Genomic DNA, 17,655 nt, shown 5'->3' on the forward strand with positions numbered 1-17,655 from the left:
TCTAAAGCTGAATTCCTCAGGTTCCGTTCTGGATGCTTAAACCAGGACTGAGGTGAGATCACAGAGCTCCATCAGAAGCTGTGAAGAAGACTGAAGCAAACAAATTGCTTCCCAGTTGTTTTCTCATCAGTCTGAGGCAGCAGTGAAGTTCAGTTCAACAGAAATCTGCAAACTGCATTCTGGCTTTGAGTCTCTTTGAAATCCAGACTTGGTCTTGGAATATGAATTCAGCATTTGCAGCTTTTAGAGTGTGTTTTTTATCTGTTTTTTTCTTTTAAACAAATAAGTCTTTTCTAAGTAAGCCTGAAGAAATATCACTAGAATTTTGTGATTCTAAATAGATTCATAAAGTTAATAAAATATTTTTGCCTGAAAATATATTTTTAGTGTTGTACTTTTACCACTTGTAACCCTTGTGCTATCCCAGGCACTTAAACATTGGGAGTTGGGTCATCTAGACCCACTAGATAGTGCTCTGATCCTTTTTTCTTCAATGATTTGTGAACCTTACTGGTGTCAATGGATTACATGAAATCTTTCCACCTTTATCCAGCTTTGTTATGGTAGTGAGAACACGTCAATGCAAGGGTGGGGGTCATCTAATATAGCACAAGGGATAATTTAAACCTATTGTTACTCATTTGATGCTTTTATATTTCAATGTAAATATTTGTCATTGATGCTAATTGTCATGGTGCCTCTGTCAGCCTACCTCACCCATCCCTTCTCTCCTCTGCTCTGCTGATTGGAACCAGCTGCCGATACTCACCTCATAACCTGCCTGCCTTCTTAAGGAGATCCATCCCCAACATTCATCGCCAGTTCGTTACACTCTCCGGTGCTTATGTCTGGCCTCCAAGTTTTGCTAAGTGGCTTAGTCTGGCTTTTGTACTTACCACGCCTTGTTGCTCGCCTTCCTGAACTGAAAGAAGGAAATGAAAGGCTCCCTCAGTTCCATGACTCTCTTCATCTTCACTCATGAAGTCACAGTTTTGGAGATCTTTCAGTGTTTCCTCTTGTTCTCTTTCCTCCATCTTTACAACATCAGGCAGGGAACATCTTCCTTGAAATGAGTGAGTTCTGCTCCATGTGGCTGCCTGAATGGTGTCATGTAGGGATGGGAATCGAAGCCCCATGAAGCTCTCATGGGGCTTCGTGTAAATGTGCCAGAAAAATGAATGAAGCATTTGGGGCTTCGAAACCACACAGAACAGCGGCATCTGGTGGCAGACAGGACATATATCATCTACTCCACTAAGTTCCTTGCCCTTGTAACACTTCAGTGTGGAAATAAAACAAAGACAATGTTTGAAGATTTGTGAGAAGTGCTTGTGTTACATTGTGAATGCCATGTATAAAGTGAGAATGAGTGATTGTGAACCAGGGTCTAACATGACTGGGTGGGATACATGTTATAGATTTTTATTTAAAAACAGAATTTTCTCCACTGTGCTGGGCTTCAGCCTGTTTCGTCTTTGGCTGACGATTTCGCCAGCCTTGGAGAAGATCCTCTCACAAGGCACAGATGAAGCTGGTGTGCATAAAAACTTCATTGCCAGCTTGTAGAGATGTGGGTATAAAACCTTGTGGGTAACCCAGTATCTCAGTGGGTCCTGAGTCCTTGGGATGTGAGGTTCCTTTAAGTACCTAGAAGGACATTAATAGCCTATTGTCATGCACCAGTCTAAAATGAGCAGAAGTTATGATGAGGATTCTAATCTTTACTGTACCTCTGAACCTCCACTGTTGCACTGGCAGTTGTGCTGGTCACCTGCTGTTGAACCCCCACATGCCTGTCCAGCAGGGCCCAGAGACCACCATCTTCCTGCTGACTTGAAGGACCTTCTCTAGGTGGCGACTGTGGCTGTGCCTCTGGAAGTAGCGCCTGCATTGTTGCAGCACACTCTTTAGTGAGTCGCTCTATGGCCGTGTGGGCAGAGCCTTGGCTGCAGAACCCCAGCTCTTTAAACCTTGGGTCCAACAAGGTTGCCATTGACAGAGCAGTGACCTTTTCCAGAGCTGAAAACCTCTCATGGAGATTGTTCTTCAAGTTAGTGGCCAGTTTTTCACCAAGTGGGTGTGTGATCTGACCACACCTGCTTGAGATGTAATGTTTCAGCATTTTGACCATGGGAATGACTTTGGTTGCTGACACTCGTTTTTCTGTCGAAAGCTCAACTGTAGCCTCTTGAAACGGTGAAAGAACGCTCAAGCAGTGGTGTATGGCCTGGTAGTCCTCTGAGGTGAATGGAGGAAGGTCTGTATGGAGGGTGGCCAGAGCTGCCCCCAGTGGCTCTCTCTCCTTAAACAGCCTTTCCAACATATTAAATGTGCTGTTCCATCTTGTTTCCACCTAAGATAAGACAGCAAGCACGTTTTAAAGGAGAGAAGAAAGTAACACAATAAACAACTGCAAAAACATGTAAAATCTTAGATTAAAAAAAAAGAAAAAGTTTCACCTCTTGTATTAATTTGTGCTCTGGCCTGGCCAGCTGTCGCTGCATCTCTGACAGCTTCTCCTTCGCTGTGGTGCTGGATTTAAAAAGACAGACAATCCTACGCCCCTCACTTCGGATATCCTCTAGTTCAGGGGTTTGGGCAAGGGACTTTTTCACCACCAAATTAAGCATATGTGCAAAACACATTATGTGCCGAAGCAGTAATATATTAGCACATGCAACCATGTTGGGAGCACAGTCTGTAACCAGGCCTGTCACCTGGAAGAAAGATTACATGTTCACAAATCATGTATATTAGGTATTGGGAGGCCATATTGATGAATGATTTTGTACTTTATTGATCTGGCTCGCACCTTCCCTTTAATTCCCCATTCTTCCATGAGAAGATTTTTGGCCTCAGCCAAGTGAGCTGCAGTGTGGGTTTGGGGAAACTTCAGAACCCCCAAGACCACAGAGGCCAGCTCCACCTAGAATGAACAAAGTCAAACTGAGATACATAAACCAAAGCATTGCACAAAGCAGGGGATGCCTACCTCCTCGGTGATAAAATGGCTTGTTACAGCCAAGTAAGCGTCCATGTTAATGGATGTCCACATGTCTGCTGTAAGGCTGACAGCAGAGGCCCTGCTAACCACATCTAAAGCCTTCTCCTTTTTGGCTTTGTACTTCTCCTCCACCATTGTCCTCAAGGCCTTCCTATTAGGAATTATGTAGGATGGGTCCAAAAGGTTGACAAAAGCCTAATAGTGACAAATAAAATACAGCTTATTATGTACACAAAAACATAAATAATGTAAATGCTATATAATATTAGCCACCTTACCTTGAAGCCTTTGTCTTCAACAATTGAAAATGGTTGTGCATCCATTACAATCATATCCACCAATGCAGAATCAAGTTCTTGCTTTCTTGACACTGCAAAATATACATATGAAGAAAAAAAAAAATATTAATTGTAGAAGCTGAGCCTCAAACCCGGAACCTCAGCATTCACATGTCACTGATTTTTCCACTGAGCTATCTGTTTCAGTTCTTAGTGTGCCATTAGTTGGATATATTCTTATTACCAATACAAGGTGGATTGAAGGCTTGATTTGCCGACTGCGGAGTTTCAACATGATGAACGGAGCGGAGATGTCGCATCATGGAGGATGTACTATAATTAAATGGAAATTCATGTTTGCAAATCAAACATTGCACCTAAAAAAAAAAATGGAAAGAATAAAAATGATTCCTTTCAACTGACAGACATACCTATAAAACTGACATAATCAGCAATGGCTACTAATAAAATAACGTTAATAGTGTATTACCTAATTTGGAGAAATCATGTTGAAATGATCCCAAGCCACAGAACGTTTTTTACCGGGTGCCATGACGTTGATTCTTACGATACACGGGAAACAACAGAACTGGTCGGGAAACGTTGTTTGGGATTCATCTGTATTTATAGACAACAGCGCGCCCTTCTGATCAAACACACCTGAGATCTGAAACCTGGTTCGTGTGAGTGATGCATTTGGCGCGTCATACGTCATCAATCACGTGATCTGCGCTGGTTGACACACGCTTTGAAACATTGTGCCGAAACACTCTGTTTCATGAAGGTGAACCGCGCGCCGAAGCCCCGTGTCAAACGGGCCATCCCTAGTGTCATGCAGTAAAGCATCTTCTTCCTGCATGGAGCAAAAAATGTCATTCATAAAGTAGTTGCTGGAGATGCACAAACGGTGAGCTCAGAAGGATCCATCCATTCCTTCCTGTCCCACTGCTGGTTGTCTCGTCACCTTCCCCTACAAGGAGAATGGAACGAAAAAATTGGAATAAAGATCACCCTTTTTTTTGCCATAACGCTTCCATTCAATACACTTCCATAAAAACACAGAGAGAAAAAACCTCCAGCTCTGTCTGTAACCCAAGAACATGGCTGCTCTCACCACAGTCTTCTATTCCTTTCACTCTATCACACATGGTATGGCTTGTCCTTCTGGATATCACAGAGCTTGTTGTTGCCCCTGTTCACAGTGATGACTCACTAGCATTTTTGGAAAGTAAAATAATCGAGCACAGGCACAGACTTAAAGAACTTTTCCCTGATTTTAGGTTGTTACCAAAGCATCATTACTTGGAGCACTATCCGCAAATGATCAAGCTCTTTGGTCCAGTTGTTGGGCAATGGACAATGCGCTTTGAAGCCAAGCATAACTTTTTCGAACAGGTTATCAGACACACAAGTTGTTTCAAGAATGTCCCCGTTTCTTTATCCTTAAACATCAGATGATGATTGCTTACCATCTGCGTGCACTACATCTATCTAAGCCAGACCTTGAGGTTTCAGATGTATCCACTCTGCCAGTGGACTTGCTCAATGAAGACATAGCACAAGTCATCCAGCAAAAGTTGCCTGGCACACATGAAGTCCACTTTGCACAGTGTGTGACAACCAAAGGCATTACTTACAGAAAAGGGATGTTACTGGCTCACAGAGTAGCAGGTGGATTGCCAGAATTTTCTAAAATTGAACAAATATGCATTGTACGTGATTGTGTGTTCTATGTTGTCAAAGAGCTGTGTGGTTGGTATAGAGAGCATTATAGAGCCTTTCAACTCAGCCCAGCGCCTAAAGGAACATTCCCTCTGGAGGAAATCTGTGACATCCTTGATGCATATCCGCTTGTTGACTACAAAGTTGGATCAGCACGTATGGTAGCTTTAAAAAGACATAGAAATAAAAGGTGGGCCTTAATCTGTGTATTAATTCCATGTTTTTAGTCTGATAAATATTTTATTTGGATAATATGCGTGTCATTAGCTGTTACAATTTATTATAACAAGGGTTACAGTGTCTAAGGGTACTCGGCCCTCTGCCAGGCCCGCTTTAACACACAATGCCGGATGTGACGTCAAAGCCCAGCGTCACACCAGAAGTGGTCCGGCTGCGAAGGAACAGATTAACCTGAGCAAAGTTCCGATGGCAGCCAGGTTCCCTGGGTGCTGGCTTCCTGGGCCCGGCTGCCCTCTCTCCATGAAGGGAGAGGGATCCCTGATCTCTCTGGCTAGATTATCCCTTGTGCTATCATAGATGACCCGACCCTTACATTGATGTGTTCTCCCTACCATAACAAAGGTGGATAAAGGTGGAAAGATTTCATGTAATCCATGGACACCAGTGAGGATCACAAATCAATGAAGAAAAAAGGTTCAGAACACTGTCTAGTCCAGGGGTGCTCACAATTTTTTGGCGTGTGAGCTACTTTTGAATCGACAATGTCTTGAAGATCTACCTATGAAATATGCATATATATATATACATACATATATATATAAATTAAATAATATTAGTAAATGTTTGTTACTTATGTTTATTAGTTACATGTTTATTTGAACATTATTGTTTATGTACTGATGATTAAAAACTACACAGTGAGAGTACACAAAGATACTTTTGTATTAACAGATGAGGCGTTTTATTAAAAAGACAGAAAGCATCAACCAGTGTATGTCATGCTCTGCTGTAAATCGTGCAATAGGGGGAAGCATGGTATTTGGCGCTGCTGGCTTGTTGCCTCGGACAAAACAGCTTTCCTAATGAGCTCGTATTTGTCGGGCGAGAACTGCAGAGCTGATAGCAGGAGGAGACACGCGGGGCGGCTTTAATAAACACTCCGGTTGTCCGGAGAGGTCTGCTGCCGGGGACATGATGTGCAGCGGGGCAGAAAACCACTCTCTGATGACAGAGAGTTTGCGCTCAGTGAATTTAAACACGCGTCTGCAGTGATGTATGTGTCAGAGGATGTCTGATTGGCCGTTCTGCATGTCAATCAAGTCCTGTACTTCTCGGTGAGGATTTTGATTGGCTGGTGGATTTTTAAGAAGTTTTTTTTTTTAAATCTTTTTAATCTTCTCTGTCCCGTGATTTACACTCATGTCCTTGAAGATCGACCGGTCGATTGCGATCGACGTAATGAGCACCCCTGGTCTAGTGGGTCTAGATGACACAACTCACAATGTTAAAATGCCTAAGATAGCACAAGGGTTACGAGCCGGGGATCACATCACACCTGAGCCGGGGGTGTCCGTATCCCAGTGGTGTGGGTTCTGGTCCTTGCCCCCGAGTGCTGGGCCTCGCCAAATTTCCAACTGTGGGTGAGCCTGGTCGGGTCATGTTTACAACACTCCTTGTGGACCCCCTCTTCCCTTGGGTGTCCTCCTCCTGGGCGGGGACTGCTGGCCTTGGGGGGTTATGGCTCGTACCTGGGGTTGGGGTGGGGGCTGCCGCTGCTGCGGGGGTCTTGGTGTGGGGATGGCTGGGAACTCTCCCTCCTTCTTTTTACATTCCATCATCCATTTTAGTGGAACATGAACACTCAGTTGAGCACAGGTGTTAGCTCACCTTTGCGCAAATAGTTTGCGTGATTAAATGAAATATTTCATACTAGTTGGTTTGAAGGCATAAGTATGCAAGTGTGAAGAATATTTGTATTACGAACATTTTTAAACCAACAGGTGTTGCTTTTTCAACAATTGAGTGTGTGTGGACTGGCCTCACCCCTTCTGGATCTGTGTTACATCTGAACCTCACCCTAATGAGTTTAACCATCCAGCAACTTGTTGCTTTATGCTGCTTCATGGTTTTATACTTGGATACTCGGATCAGCCTGGTTGCCGTGCTGTCTGCCCCTAGCTCTGGGGTGTGGGGTGCTGGGCCTCCTGCCTTTGCTGGATCATTCTGTGTGATCAAGGTACTCTCTAAGGAGCACACATTCATTCAACACACCTGCTTATTCACTTTTGCACAAATATGGGCATGGGTAATGTTTTTACACCGCTCTTCAAGAATATTGGTTATTTGAATCTTGTGTGTAGCTGTCCGTGTGCATAAGTCTGCGAGATAAATATTTCATCATTAATCTATGAATGTCCCTCCAACCTGTAAATAGTTGTGTGCATGTGTGAATTAAATCATGGAAGTAACCTATGACACTCTTATATTTTTGCAGTTTAATATGTACACGTACGTAAAACAGCTTGCCAAATTTACATTACGTACGTGCAAATTCTCTTGCAATTTCGAGTTTCTCTAAAATCCATAGAAAAGAGCAACAACAACTGCCTATCACTATGTTGTTCTCCTGAACAAACACACGTGCACTGCAGGCTTCAAAAGAAGAAAACACTGCAGAGCAGAGTCAGGATGCAGCGGCTCAGTCTGAAGAGCAGTAAATACACCTGAGTCACTATTTGTCCAACTGTACTTTGCATTTTTTCATTATCATTTTAAATTTTCTCCCGTTTAATCCAATTACTTAGGTCGCGGTGGGCGGGGCTAATCACCACGATTTGAAGCCTTCTGTTCACATTGATGATTAAGATTATTATTTGACGGTACAGTACAGAAGTTATTTGTTGAAAAAAAACTTTTCTAAAGTACTTTTATTTGTGAAACAAATGCTTGAGCCTGTTAAATGGTTTGTTCTTTCTTTTCAACGTATAATAGAGTTTTTAATTGTATAATAATTGTAAAAATAATAGAGGTTTCTACTTCACGGATTTTGCCTATCACGGGTTCTTTTTGGAACGTAAGCCCGCGAAAAACAAGGGTTTACTGTATACCATTATACTCTGTTTGTCTGAAAACCCATAAACCCCAATTGTAACAGAAAATCTGTCCAACACAAGAGATGTTACGGTTTCTGTTTCTTTGCCCTTGTGCCTTGTTTCCTTTTTGTTCTGTGATGTTTTGAGTTTCACTTCCTGTTTTATTTTGTAGTATTTCCTGTTTGGTTGTTGTTTCGAGTTTTACCTTGCCCCATCAGTCCTGAGTGTTTCCACCTGTGTCTTGTTGCCTTGTATGTATTTAAGTCCTGTCTTTCCCTTCCTCCTGGGCTGGTCCATATTGTATTGTTCCCCTGTTTCGAGTGTAATGTATTTCGAGTTTTCTAGCCTGCCGTATGCAGTGGTTTTTGTTTTTGTAGTTTTGTTATTATTAAACCCCGTCCTCCTGCAACCTCCTGCCTCCTCTCCTCTCTGCGCCTGGGTACTCCCCTTTCCCCCCGTGACATTATGGACCAGCCTTACCAGTACCCAGCAGAGGGGACCTGTCTCTGGTGGACCTCTGGCTCTTCCCAGGTCTACAGGGACTTCAAGGGGAGTCGCCTGGCCGTAAGGGGGGGTCGACCACGTCACCGCCGCCCTCACCGCAAGCCCTCCCCAAACTCCTGGATGGAGCTGGACATTCTCCAGCCACGGGCCTTCCTGGACCCTCTGGACCAGGACCTGTGGCTGTGGGAGGACCCTTACCTGGAGGAGGTGGGGGTCGAGCCCCAGTGGACTTTGGAGGGTCAGCCCCCAGCCTCCTTCTTCAATGGGAGTCGACTCGCTGTAAGAGGGGGCCGCCGTCATCGCCGCCGCCCTTCTCGACGTCCCGCCCTGGTCCCGGAGGTGAACCCGGAGGCACCCCGTCCCGTTCCGGCTCCTAGGAGGGTCCCGGAGGCACCCCGTCCCGTTCCGGCTCCTAGGAGGGTCCCGGAGGCACCCCGTCCCGTTCCGGCTCCTAGGAGGGTCCCGGAGGCACCCCGTCCCGTTCCGGCTCCTAGGAGGGTCCCGGAGGCACCCCGTCCCGTTCCGGCTCCGAGGACTGTGCTGGGCCCACCACGACCCGTTCCGGCTCCGAGGAGGTTGCTGGATGCAACTCCTCCAGTTCCGGCTCCGAGGAGGGTGTCGGATCGTCCACGACCGGTTCCGGCTCCGAGGAGGTCGCCGGACGCCACCCCTTCCGTTCCTGCAGCGGACCCCCAATCCGAGCCGCCTGCAGCGGACCCCCAATCCGAGCCGCCTGCAGCGGACCCCCAATCCGAGCCGCCTGCAGCGGACCCTGACTCCGAGCCGCCTGCAGCGGACCCTGACTCCGAGCCGCCTGCAGCGGACCCTGACTCCGAGCCGCCTGCAGCGGACCCTGACTCCGAGCCGCCTGCAGCGGACCCTGACTCCGAGCCGCTTGCAGCAGACCCGGAGCCGCTTGCAGCGGACCCTGAGCCGCTTGCAGCGGACCCTGAGCCGCTTGCAGCGGACCCTGAACCCGAGCTGCCCGCCGCGGACCCCGAGCCGCTGCCGCCCGCCGCGGACCCCGAGCCGCTGCCGCCCGCCGCGGACCCCCAGCCGCCTGCCGCGGGTCCAGAGCCCGAGCCGCCAGCCGTTTGCTGGTTAGACTGTCGTTGCTGGTTGGCGCTGCCTCCCGGCCGCCCTCCGGATCCGCTTCGCCGGACAGGGCGATCTCCGGGCCGTCCCCCGGACCCGCCTCGCCGGACTGAACGGCCTCCCGGCCGCCCCCCGGACCCGCCTCGCCGGACTGAACGGCCTCCCGGCCGCCCCCCGGACCCTGCTGCATGTGGCAGTGTGTTTTCTGGACCCCCTCCTCGTGGGCTTCGTTGAGGAACCTCGGTGCGGTTCCTTGAGGGGGGGGTGATGTTACGGTTTCTGTTTCTTTGCCCTTGTGCCTTGTTTCCTTCTTCTTCTTGTGATTTTATTGGCGGGAGGCACTAACGTGAAGGTGCATTACCGCCACCTACTGTGTTGGAGTGTGGGTCAGAGTGGGGATTACCTAACCAAATGTAACTTTAAAAAAAAAAAGAAAAAAAAAATAAATAAATAAATAAATAAAAAACTAAATTCTCCTCAATAACCTAGTTCTTTTCAAAAAACCTATAATCGCACCATTGAAATTCTCCTCCCCTCCCAAAAGCTTCTTTAAAGTCATTTGCTCACCCTCTATCATCCGTACCCTACTTTCCAGTTGTCGTCTTTCCTCCCTATACAGTTCACACTGACATAGCACATGCTCCACCGATTCTTCCCCTCTCCCGCACTCACACAAACCAGTTGGATGTTTCCCTATCAAATGCAATGTATTATTTAAACCAGTGTGTCCCATCCTCAACCGTGATATTATGCAGCTATCTCTGGTGTTTACTCTGACATTCATACCTCTCCCTACTCTGTCCTGAATACTAAATAGATGTCTTCCTTTCCTCTCCCTTTCCCATTGTGTCTGCCATTCTTCCATAATACGCCTCCTAACAATTGCCCTAAATTCCGTCCTACCTAATGGAATTTCCATCTCTATTCCCCGTTTCAATGCCCTTTTTGCCAGGAAGTCAGCCATTTCATTTCCCTCCACCCCCCTATGTGCTGGTACCCACATGAATCTGATGTTTATTTTCAAGTTTGCCAACCTGATCAAACTCTCATAAATTTCATATAAAATATCTGATCTGCTCTCAGAATTGTATGACTTCAGAGACATCAAAGCTGACAATGAATCTGAACAAATTATACCATCCCCAATTCTGTTCTGTTCTAGCCAGTGTAAACTATATGATATTGCCAACATTTCAACTGTAAAAACTGAAAGATCCTTTGACGTCTTAACTCCAACAGATTTGTCCAATGTAGGGATACAGAAAGAAAAACCAGTTCGCATTGTTTCTGGGTCTTTAGATCCATCTGTATATATGGGTATAAATGAAGCGTGGGCTGTGTCTAATCTGTCTGCTGTTAACTCATCCCAGTTTCCCTTCCCTTTTCTATCCTCCATTGTTCTATGGAGATACAAATCCACTTGCGCAGCTGGAAAAATCCAGAAAGGAGTGGTCGGGTACAAAAACGTCTTAACTAGGGTTTTGCCATGAATATTTGCTTTTCTCGCTAACCTAGCTAATTTCCAAGCAGCACTTTCATTCGTCCCATTATCACTTTCCCAACAAGGATCAATAGCCCTCCTAACCATGTTCTCTACATCTACACAACCCTGTATTTTCACCCAATAGTTAAGCATCAGCTGTTTAATTCTTAGTTTCAATGGTAGCTCCCCCATTTCAACTTGTAATGACACAGCAGGAGTTGACCTCATAGCCCCAGTGCATATTTTCAAAGCCTGATTTTGGATGACTTCTATTTTATGTAATAATGTTTTGCACGCTGTATTGTAAACAATAATCCCATACTCTGTGACTGACCTAATCATTGTAATATATATTTGTTTCAAAGCCTGTGCACTAGCTCCCCACCCAGTACCTTTCAAGCATCTCATTATATTTATGACTTTCTTACATCTCCCTACTATACTATCAATGTTCTCTCTCCATTTCAATTTTGTATCCAATATAACACCCAGGTACCTAAAACTATGTACTTGCTCAATTGCTTCTCCATATAACCTTAAGTTCAAAACAGTTCCACGTTTCCTAGTAAAAACCATGCATTTTGTTTTAGTTACTGAAAATTTGAATCCCCAGTCATAAGACCAGTTTTCCACCTCCGTAATCGCGTCTTGTATTTTTCTCTCCACATAATGAATATTTCTTCCCCTCTTCCACAAGGCTCCATCATCTGCAAATAGTGCTTTCCCAAATTCACATCCAATTGAATTAAATATATCATTAATCATAATTGAAAACAACACAGGGCTAATCACACTACCTTGTGGGGTTCCATTATCCACTACGTACCTATTAGAAAAGGACTTTCCTATCCTAACTTGAACATATCTATCAAACAAAAACCCCTTAATCCAATTATAGATTCTTCCATTAAGTCCTAACGTACCTAATTTTATCAATAAACCCTCTCTCCAGACCATATCATAAGCCTTTTCAATATCAAAGAATACCGCCACCAAATATTCTTTATTTACTTGGGCTTTCCTAACGTCTGCTTCTAGACAGATTACAGGATCCATTGTCCCTCGACCTTTCCTAAAACCATTCTGATATGGGGACAGCAAATTTTTACTTTCCAGGTAATACTGCAATCTCTCATTTATCATTCTTTCCATCACTTTACCAACATGTGATGTGAGTGCTATAGGCCTGTAATTTTCTGGGCTGCTCGGATCTTTCCCAGGTTTTAATATGGGAATAACCACCGCCTCTTTCCAATTGGTCGGCAATTTACCTTCACTCCAGACCCTATTATACATGTCCAATAATTTCAATTTCATTTTCCTACCTAAATGTTTTAACATAACATAACTTATACCATCCCTACCGGGTGATGTAATTTTAGATTTATGTAGTGCTAAATCCAATTCAAAGCAGGTAAACGGAGCATCCATGGTTGTCAAATAAGTGTTATCATCAAAGTCCTTGTAGTGCCGTTCCCTAATTTCATCTCTCCTCCCTTTCCTATACCCTGACAAATTCTCATTACTTTGACTTCTCACAAAAGTTTTAGCCAACATTTCTGCTTTATCCGTATCCGATATCGCCAGGTCATCACCTATTTTCAATACTGGATATTGTAACTCCCTCCTTATACCCTTCATTTTTCTAATCATTCCCCAAACCGTATTAACTGGAGTTGTTCGACCAATTTTATCACAAAAAGCCCTCCAGTACTCCCTTTTCTCCTTTTTAATAATCCTTCTTGCCTGTGAACAAAGTCTCTTATAATTCAACAGATTTTCATACGTGTGTGTCCGTTTTAAGAGTTTCAAACCCTTATTCCTATTCTTAACTGCTATCTTGCAGTCTTCAGTCCACCATGGAACATTTTTCCTCGTCATAGTTGCTTTACTTCTCGGAATTGTTTTTTGCGCCGCTGAAATTATTAAATTTCGAATTTTCTTTTCCATTTCTTCAGCCGTACTCTCCATACTAATGTTTGAACATTCCTCCTCACACATAAAAGTAAATTCACCCCATTTTGCTTTATGAAAAAGCCATCTTCCTTCCTTTCCATTACTTGGTGGTTCTCTATCACCACCAACCCTAGAGAACACAGGATAATGGTCACTCCCCATTGTGCTGTTGTGTACATTCCACTCACTACCCCCTGCCAAAACGTTTGATACAAAAGTAAGATCTAGTGCTGACATATTCCCTGTTCGAACATCAGTTCTTGTTCCTCTCCCATCATTGAGACACACCAAGTGTAATTCATCCATCAAATCCTCCAATACCTCACCATTAACATCTGTCACCTTCCCCCCCCATAATGTGCTATGTGCATTAAAATCCCCACAAACACTGACATGCCCATTGTCTAGATGAATAATTGATTTAAGAAGACTGAGATCTAACTTTTTGCATGGATTATAGTAATTAACAACGTTTATTCTCCCCAGACCAATATAAATTTCAATGCCAATAAATTCTTCTTGTGTCCCTATCTTAATCACCCTGTAATTGAAATTATTTTTTATAAATGTGGCACAACCACCCCCACCTCCCTCTGCTCTATCACACCGGATTCCTGTATATTGGGAAATTCTAAAATCTAAATTTGGCCTTAACCACGTCTCTTGAATACATATAACATCTGGTTTTTGATCCAGGTCATCTATACACTTTTTCAATTCCTGTCCATTTGCCAATAAGCTCCTTGCTTTCCATTGAAGTATAAGAACCATTTACTATCCCACACTTCCCACCTCCTGGCTAGACTGGGCACTAAGGTTATTCCGAACCTCTTCCCATGTCAACTCATTGATGTCCAAATGGTTCGCTGCTGCTTTTACAATGATTTGTATTCTTTCTGTTTTTGATTTAGTTTCCATCGTTGCATTTATAACTCCAGCTACAAACGTGACCAGTTTCTTCAAATCTATCAAAACTCTCCCCTCAACATTCCTGTCCTGTATACTGTTTGGCACTTCGTGTATGACTCCTGCCTGTCTATCAGAACTTTTACCAACCATTTTAACTGCATCTGCATATGAGATTCTATGTAGTACTCTGGTTTTTTGAATATGGACTTCTCTCCTCATAACCTCACAACCTGCATATGCAGCACTATGGTCCCCCCCACAGTTACAACACTTTGGTTTCATCTTGTTCCCACAGGACTCATAGCCATGATCTTCTCCACACCTGGGACACCTCTGCTTGCCTTTACATACAGCAGCAGTGTGTCCAAATCTCTGGCAGTGAAAACATCTAATGGGTTTAGGAACATATTCCCTCACAGTATAAGACATGTATCCCAGGGACACTCTGTCCGGAAGGCTCCTTCCCATAAATTCCAACAATATTCCCTCAGACTCCCTCCTCACACCATCCCGAAAAACACTTAATCTCCTTGCTTCTCTTATTTCTGCCCCTCGTAGGTTAGCTTTAAATTCCGTAATAGACATTTCCACAGGTATGCCCCAAATCACTCCCCTCCGCCCCTGACCTCCCAATCCTACCTTGCTCATACTAACAATTTTATGTTTCCCCACTTCTCTCATTTTACAGGCCCTGTCCCTCTGCTCCTCACTTCTACAAACAATCAACAGGTTCCCATCTCTCAGGACTTTAGCAACTTTAATGTCCCCCACTTGATTCTTCAAGATAGTCGTCAATTTTATCGGGCTCAAAGTACTTAACCCTTGTCCTTCAGAAAATCTCAAAATGACTTTATAGCCATCCCTTCCTTCTTCATCACTGTCAGCTGACATCACTCGTCTTTGTTTTTTAGGATCAGCTCCATCAAAACTATTTCCTCTCTTTTCCCTTCCTGTTTCAATCCCAAAGCTCATCTCCATACTATCCTCACTTTCACATCCCCCGTCATCTCCCCACTCCTTCCCAGTCACAACACAGCTGTGCCTACCCGTCACCGCCTTAGCGTCCATCTTCGATTTAGCCATCAGCCCTCGAGAGCGGCCCTCCCACCGCCTTGTTTCCTTTTTGTTCTGTGATGTTTTGAGTTTCACTTCCTGTTTTATTTTGTAGTATTTCCTGTTTGGTTGTTGTTTCGAGTTTTACCTTGCCCCATCAGTCCTGAGTGTTTCCACCTGTGTCTTGTTGCCTTGTATGTATTTAAGTCCTGTCTTTCCCTTCCTCCTGGGCTGGTCCATATTGTATTGTTCCCCTGTTTCGAGTGTAATGTATTTCGAGTTTTCTAGCCTGCCGTATGCAGTGGTTTTTGTTTTTGTAGTTTTGTTATTATTAAACCCCGTCCTCCTGCAACCTCCTGCCTCCTCTCCTCTCTGCGCCTGGGTACTCCCCTTTCCCCCCGTGACAAGAGATCCTCAGCTCTGATCTGCTTGCTCAGCTGTTGCACGAGACAAGTTAAAAAAATTAAAATAAAACATAAAAACTACAAACCTGACTGTATTTCTGACTGTAATTTGATTTCTACATTTGACAAAAAAAAGTTGACTATTTATCTCACAATGGGGAAATTTGCTCTCCGCATTTGACCCATCCCCTGGGGGAGCGTTGAGCTGCAGAAGAGCCGCGTTCAGGAACTATTTTGGTGGTCCAAAAACCAAAGAGGGAGGAGTCATCTTCATGAAGGTCATCAGAACTAAACGTAGAGGAAAAAGAAGAAAAAGAAGAACTAAGAAAAAGAAGAAAACTCATTGACTGAAACTCTGGGATGTTTGAAATCCAGTTTCTAGGTCTGGGAGCTGAAAATGTGTGGAGCTGCTGAGAATCCATCAGCCTCTGTGAACGCTGGATCTTCATCCCTGAAAGTCCATGTGAAGAGGAGAAATGGTTGCTCCTCTTCACACCAGAGACAGGAGCAAGAACAGATTTGATTGAGAAGCTCATTATTTGTCAAACTTTTTATTGTTAAATAATTTTCATGTCTCAATTTCTCTGGATTTGAGAGAAAAATGATTCTCTGTTGATGAAGTGATGCAAAACTGAGGAATTCTGGGAGTCTACAGATCAGCTGAAGGTCAGACGGCGGCCGCTCCTCTTCAGTTTTACTGCTGGGTCACCTGGTGGGAAATCCTCCATGAAACCCAGAAGGGTGAAGGTTCAAAGCAACAAATGACTTGTTTGGAGGCAGTGGTCTTCATGGATCTCAACATGTTTGTCATTTATTTAGAGTTTCTCCAAACATTTCAGGTTTACAGCATGAACTTCATGGATTCTCTGAAACAGACATTTCATCCGAACTAAACTTCAGATTAACCTCCAGTTTTTCCTAAATGTCAGTTATAAACTCTGCCTGTCAACCTTCTACAATCATTCAACTATTATTTTCTGGTGTTTCCCAACTTCCTGTACTGAAAGAAACTCAACACTACCCCCGGTTAATCCTACTGGGCTAAACAGACACTAAATAAATCAATATACATCTGAAATGCATATAGAATGACCACAGCTTTAACAGAAACAAAACCATAGTGGACATAAAGCTAGTAGCACAAAATAAAGTCTTACTCAGTGGCCTTGTATAACAGCGTCCCACCTCAGACTGGAAGGTCATGAGTTCAAATCCATAGTCAAGTCAAACCAAAGACTAGAAAAATGGGACCAAAGCCTCCCTGCTGGACGCTAAACTTAAAGGAGTTGGATTGGGGGGGGTGAAACGACCAAATGGTCCCTGAGCGCGGCCGTGTCTGCAGCTCACGCTCCCCCAGGGGATGGGTCAAATGTGGAGAACAAATGTCACATCTGGGTCAGTGACAGCGAGTGAGACTTGAATTTGATGTTCTCATATCCTTTACTGCTCTTTTTTTAACATCATGATAATCCAATTTTTTGGCAAATTTTTTTCTTTATCCCAAAATGTTCAACTTATAAACTGACCAAGCACGCATTCAGTGGAAGGGGTTTGGATGTTGCTTCATGAAGATTTACAAAGAGAAGCTGCTCTGCTACAGGAAGTGGTGTTTGGTAAAGAGTTGGAGACGTTTCAGGCAGATAAAACAGACCGTTTAAGAAAGACATAAAATAATCATTCAGTCAGACAACTCTTGCAGTAAGAAATATTTATTTCACATACTTAATTTCCACATTCTTTAAGTTGGCATTCACATCTTTTTCGTTTGGCATAAGGCTTTGTTCAATTCCATGAGATAATTTCCATAAAACTTTCGGGTAACAAAAACCCCCAACACCAAGATCATCCAGAAGAAGAAAAATGTGAATGTATAATCAGTGTGTAATAAGATGAGGTGTGTTTTCGCGGCATTCCATTTTCATTTCAACAGGTGGGGGATACAAGCACTGATTTGAAGAAGTTATTATTTTAAGCTGTAACAATTATACCAGATCTGCTGGAAAGACAAATATTACATCAAAGGTGAAAATCTGACACTAAGATGAGCGAAAAATATCTGTCCATCAATACAATGTAGGTAAGGAGGAGGGATGAAGCAGACAGGGAGCAGTGTGGTAGTGTGCACGTGCACGTGGGGGTGGAGAGACATGCATGCTGCGACGTGAACCGTGTGTTCATAAGGGGAACCAGATCC

The 17,655-nt window shown here is 44.0% G+C and overlaps 2 protein-coding genes across 2 annotated transcripts in view; both read right to left on the bottom strand.

Annotated features, from left to right (window-relative positions):
• The window catches only part of LOC105355269 (uncharacterized), a 208,977-nt gene that overhangs the window by 130,214 nt on the left and 61,108 nt on the right, over positions 1–17,655 (bottom strand). The window lies entirely within an intron of this gene.
• On the bottom strand, positions 1,407–3,635 carry LOC111948641 (E3 SUMO-protein ligase ZBED1-like). Its single transcript, XM_023962523.2, has 7 exons — positions 3,527–3,635; positions 3,283–3,374; positions 2,993–3,199; positions 2,813–2,926; positions 2,460–2,717; positions 1,731–2,353; positions 1,407–1,647 (listed from the first exon to the last, which is right to left on the bottom strand). The coding sequence occupies exons 1-7, from the start codon at positions 3,603–3,605 to the stop codon at positions 1,413–1,415; spliced, it is 1,608 nt and encodes a 535-aa protein (XP_023818291.1). The 5' UTR covers positions 3,606–3,635; the 3' UTR covers positions 1,407–1,412.

This window comes from Oryzias latipes, chromosome 2, assembly GCF_053564925.1.
Source record: "Oryzias latipes strain Hd-rR chromosome 2, Olatipes_Hd-rR_3.1".
NCBI lineage: Eukaryota > Metazoa > Chordata > Actinopteri > Beloniformes > Adrianichthyidae > Oryzias > Oryzias latipes.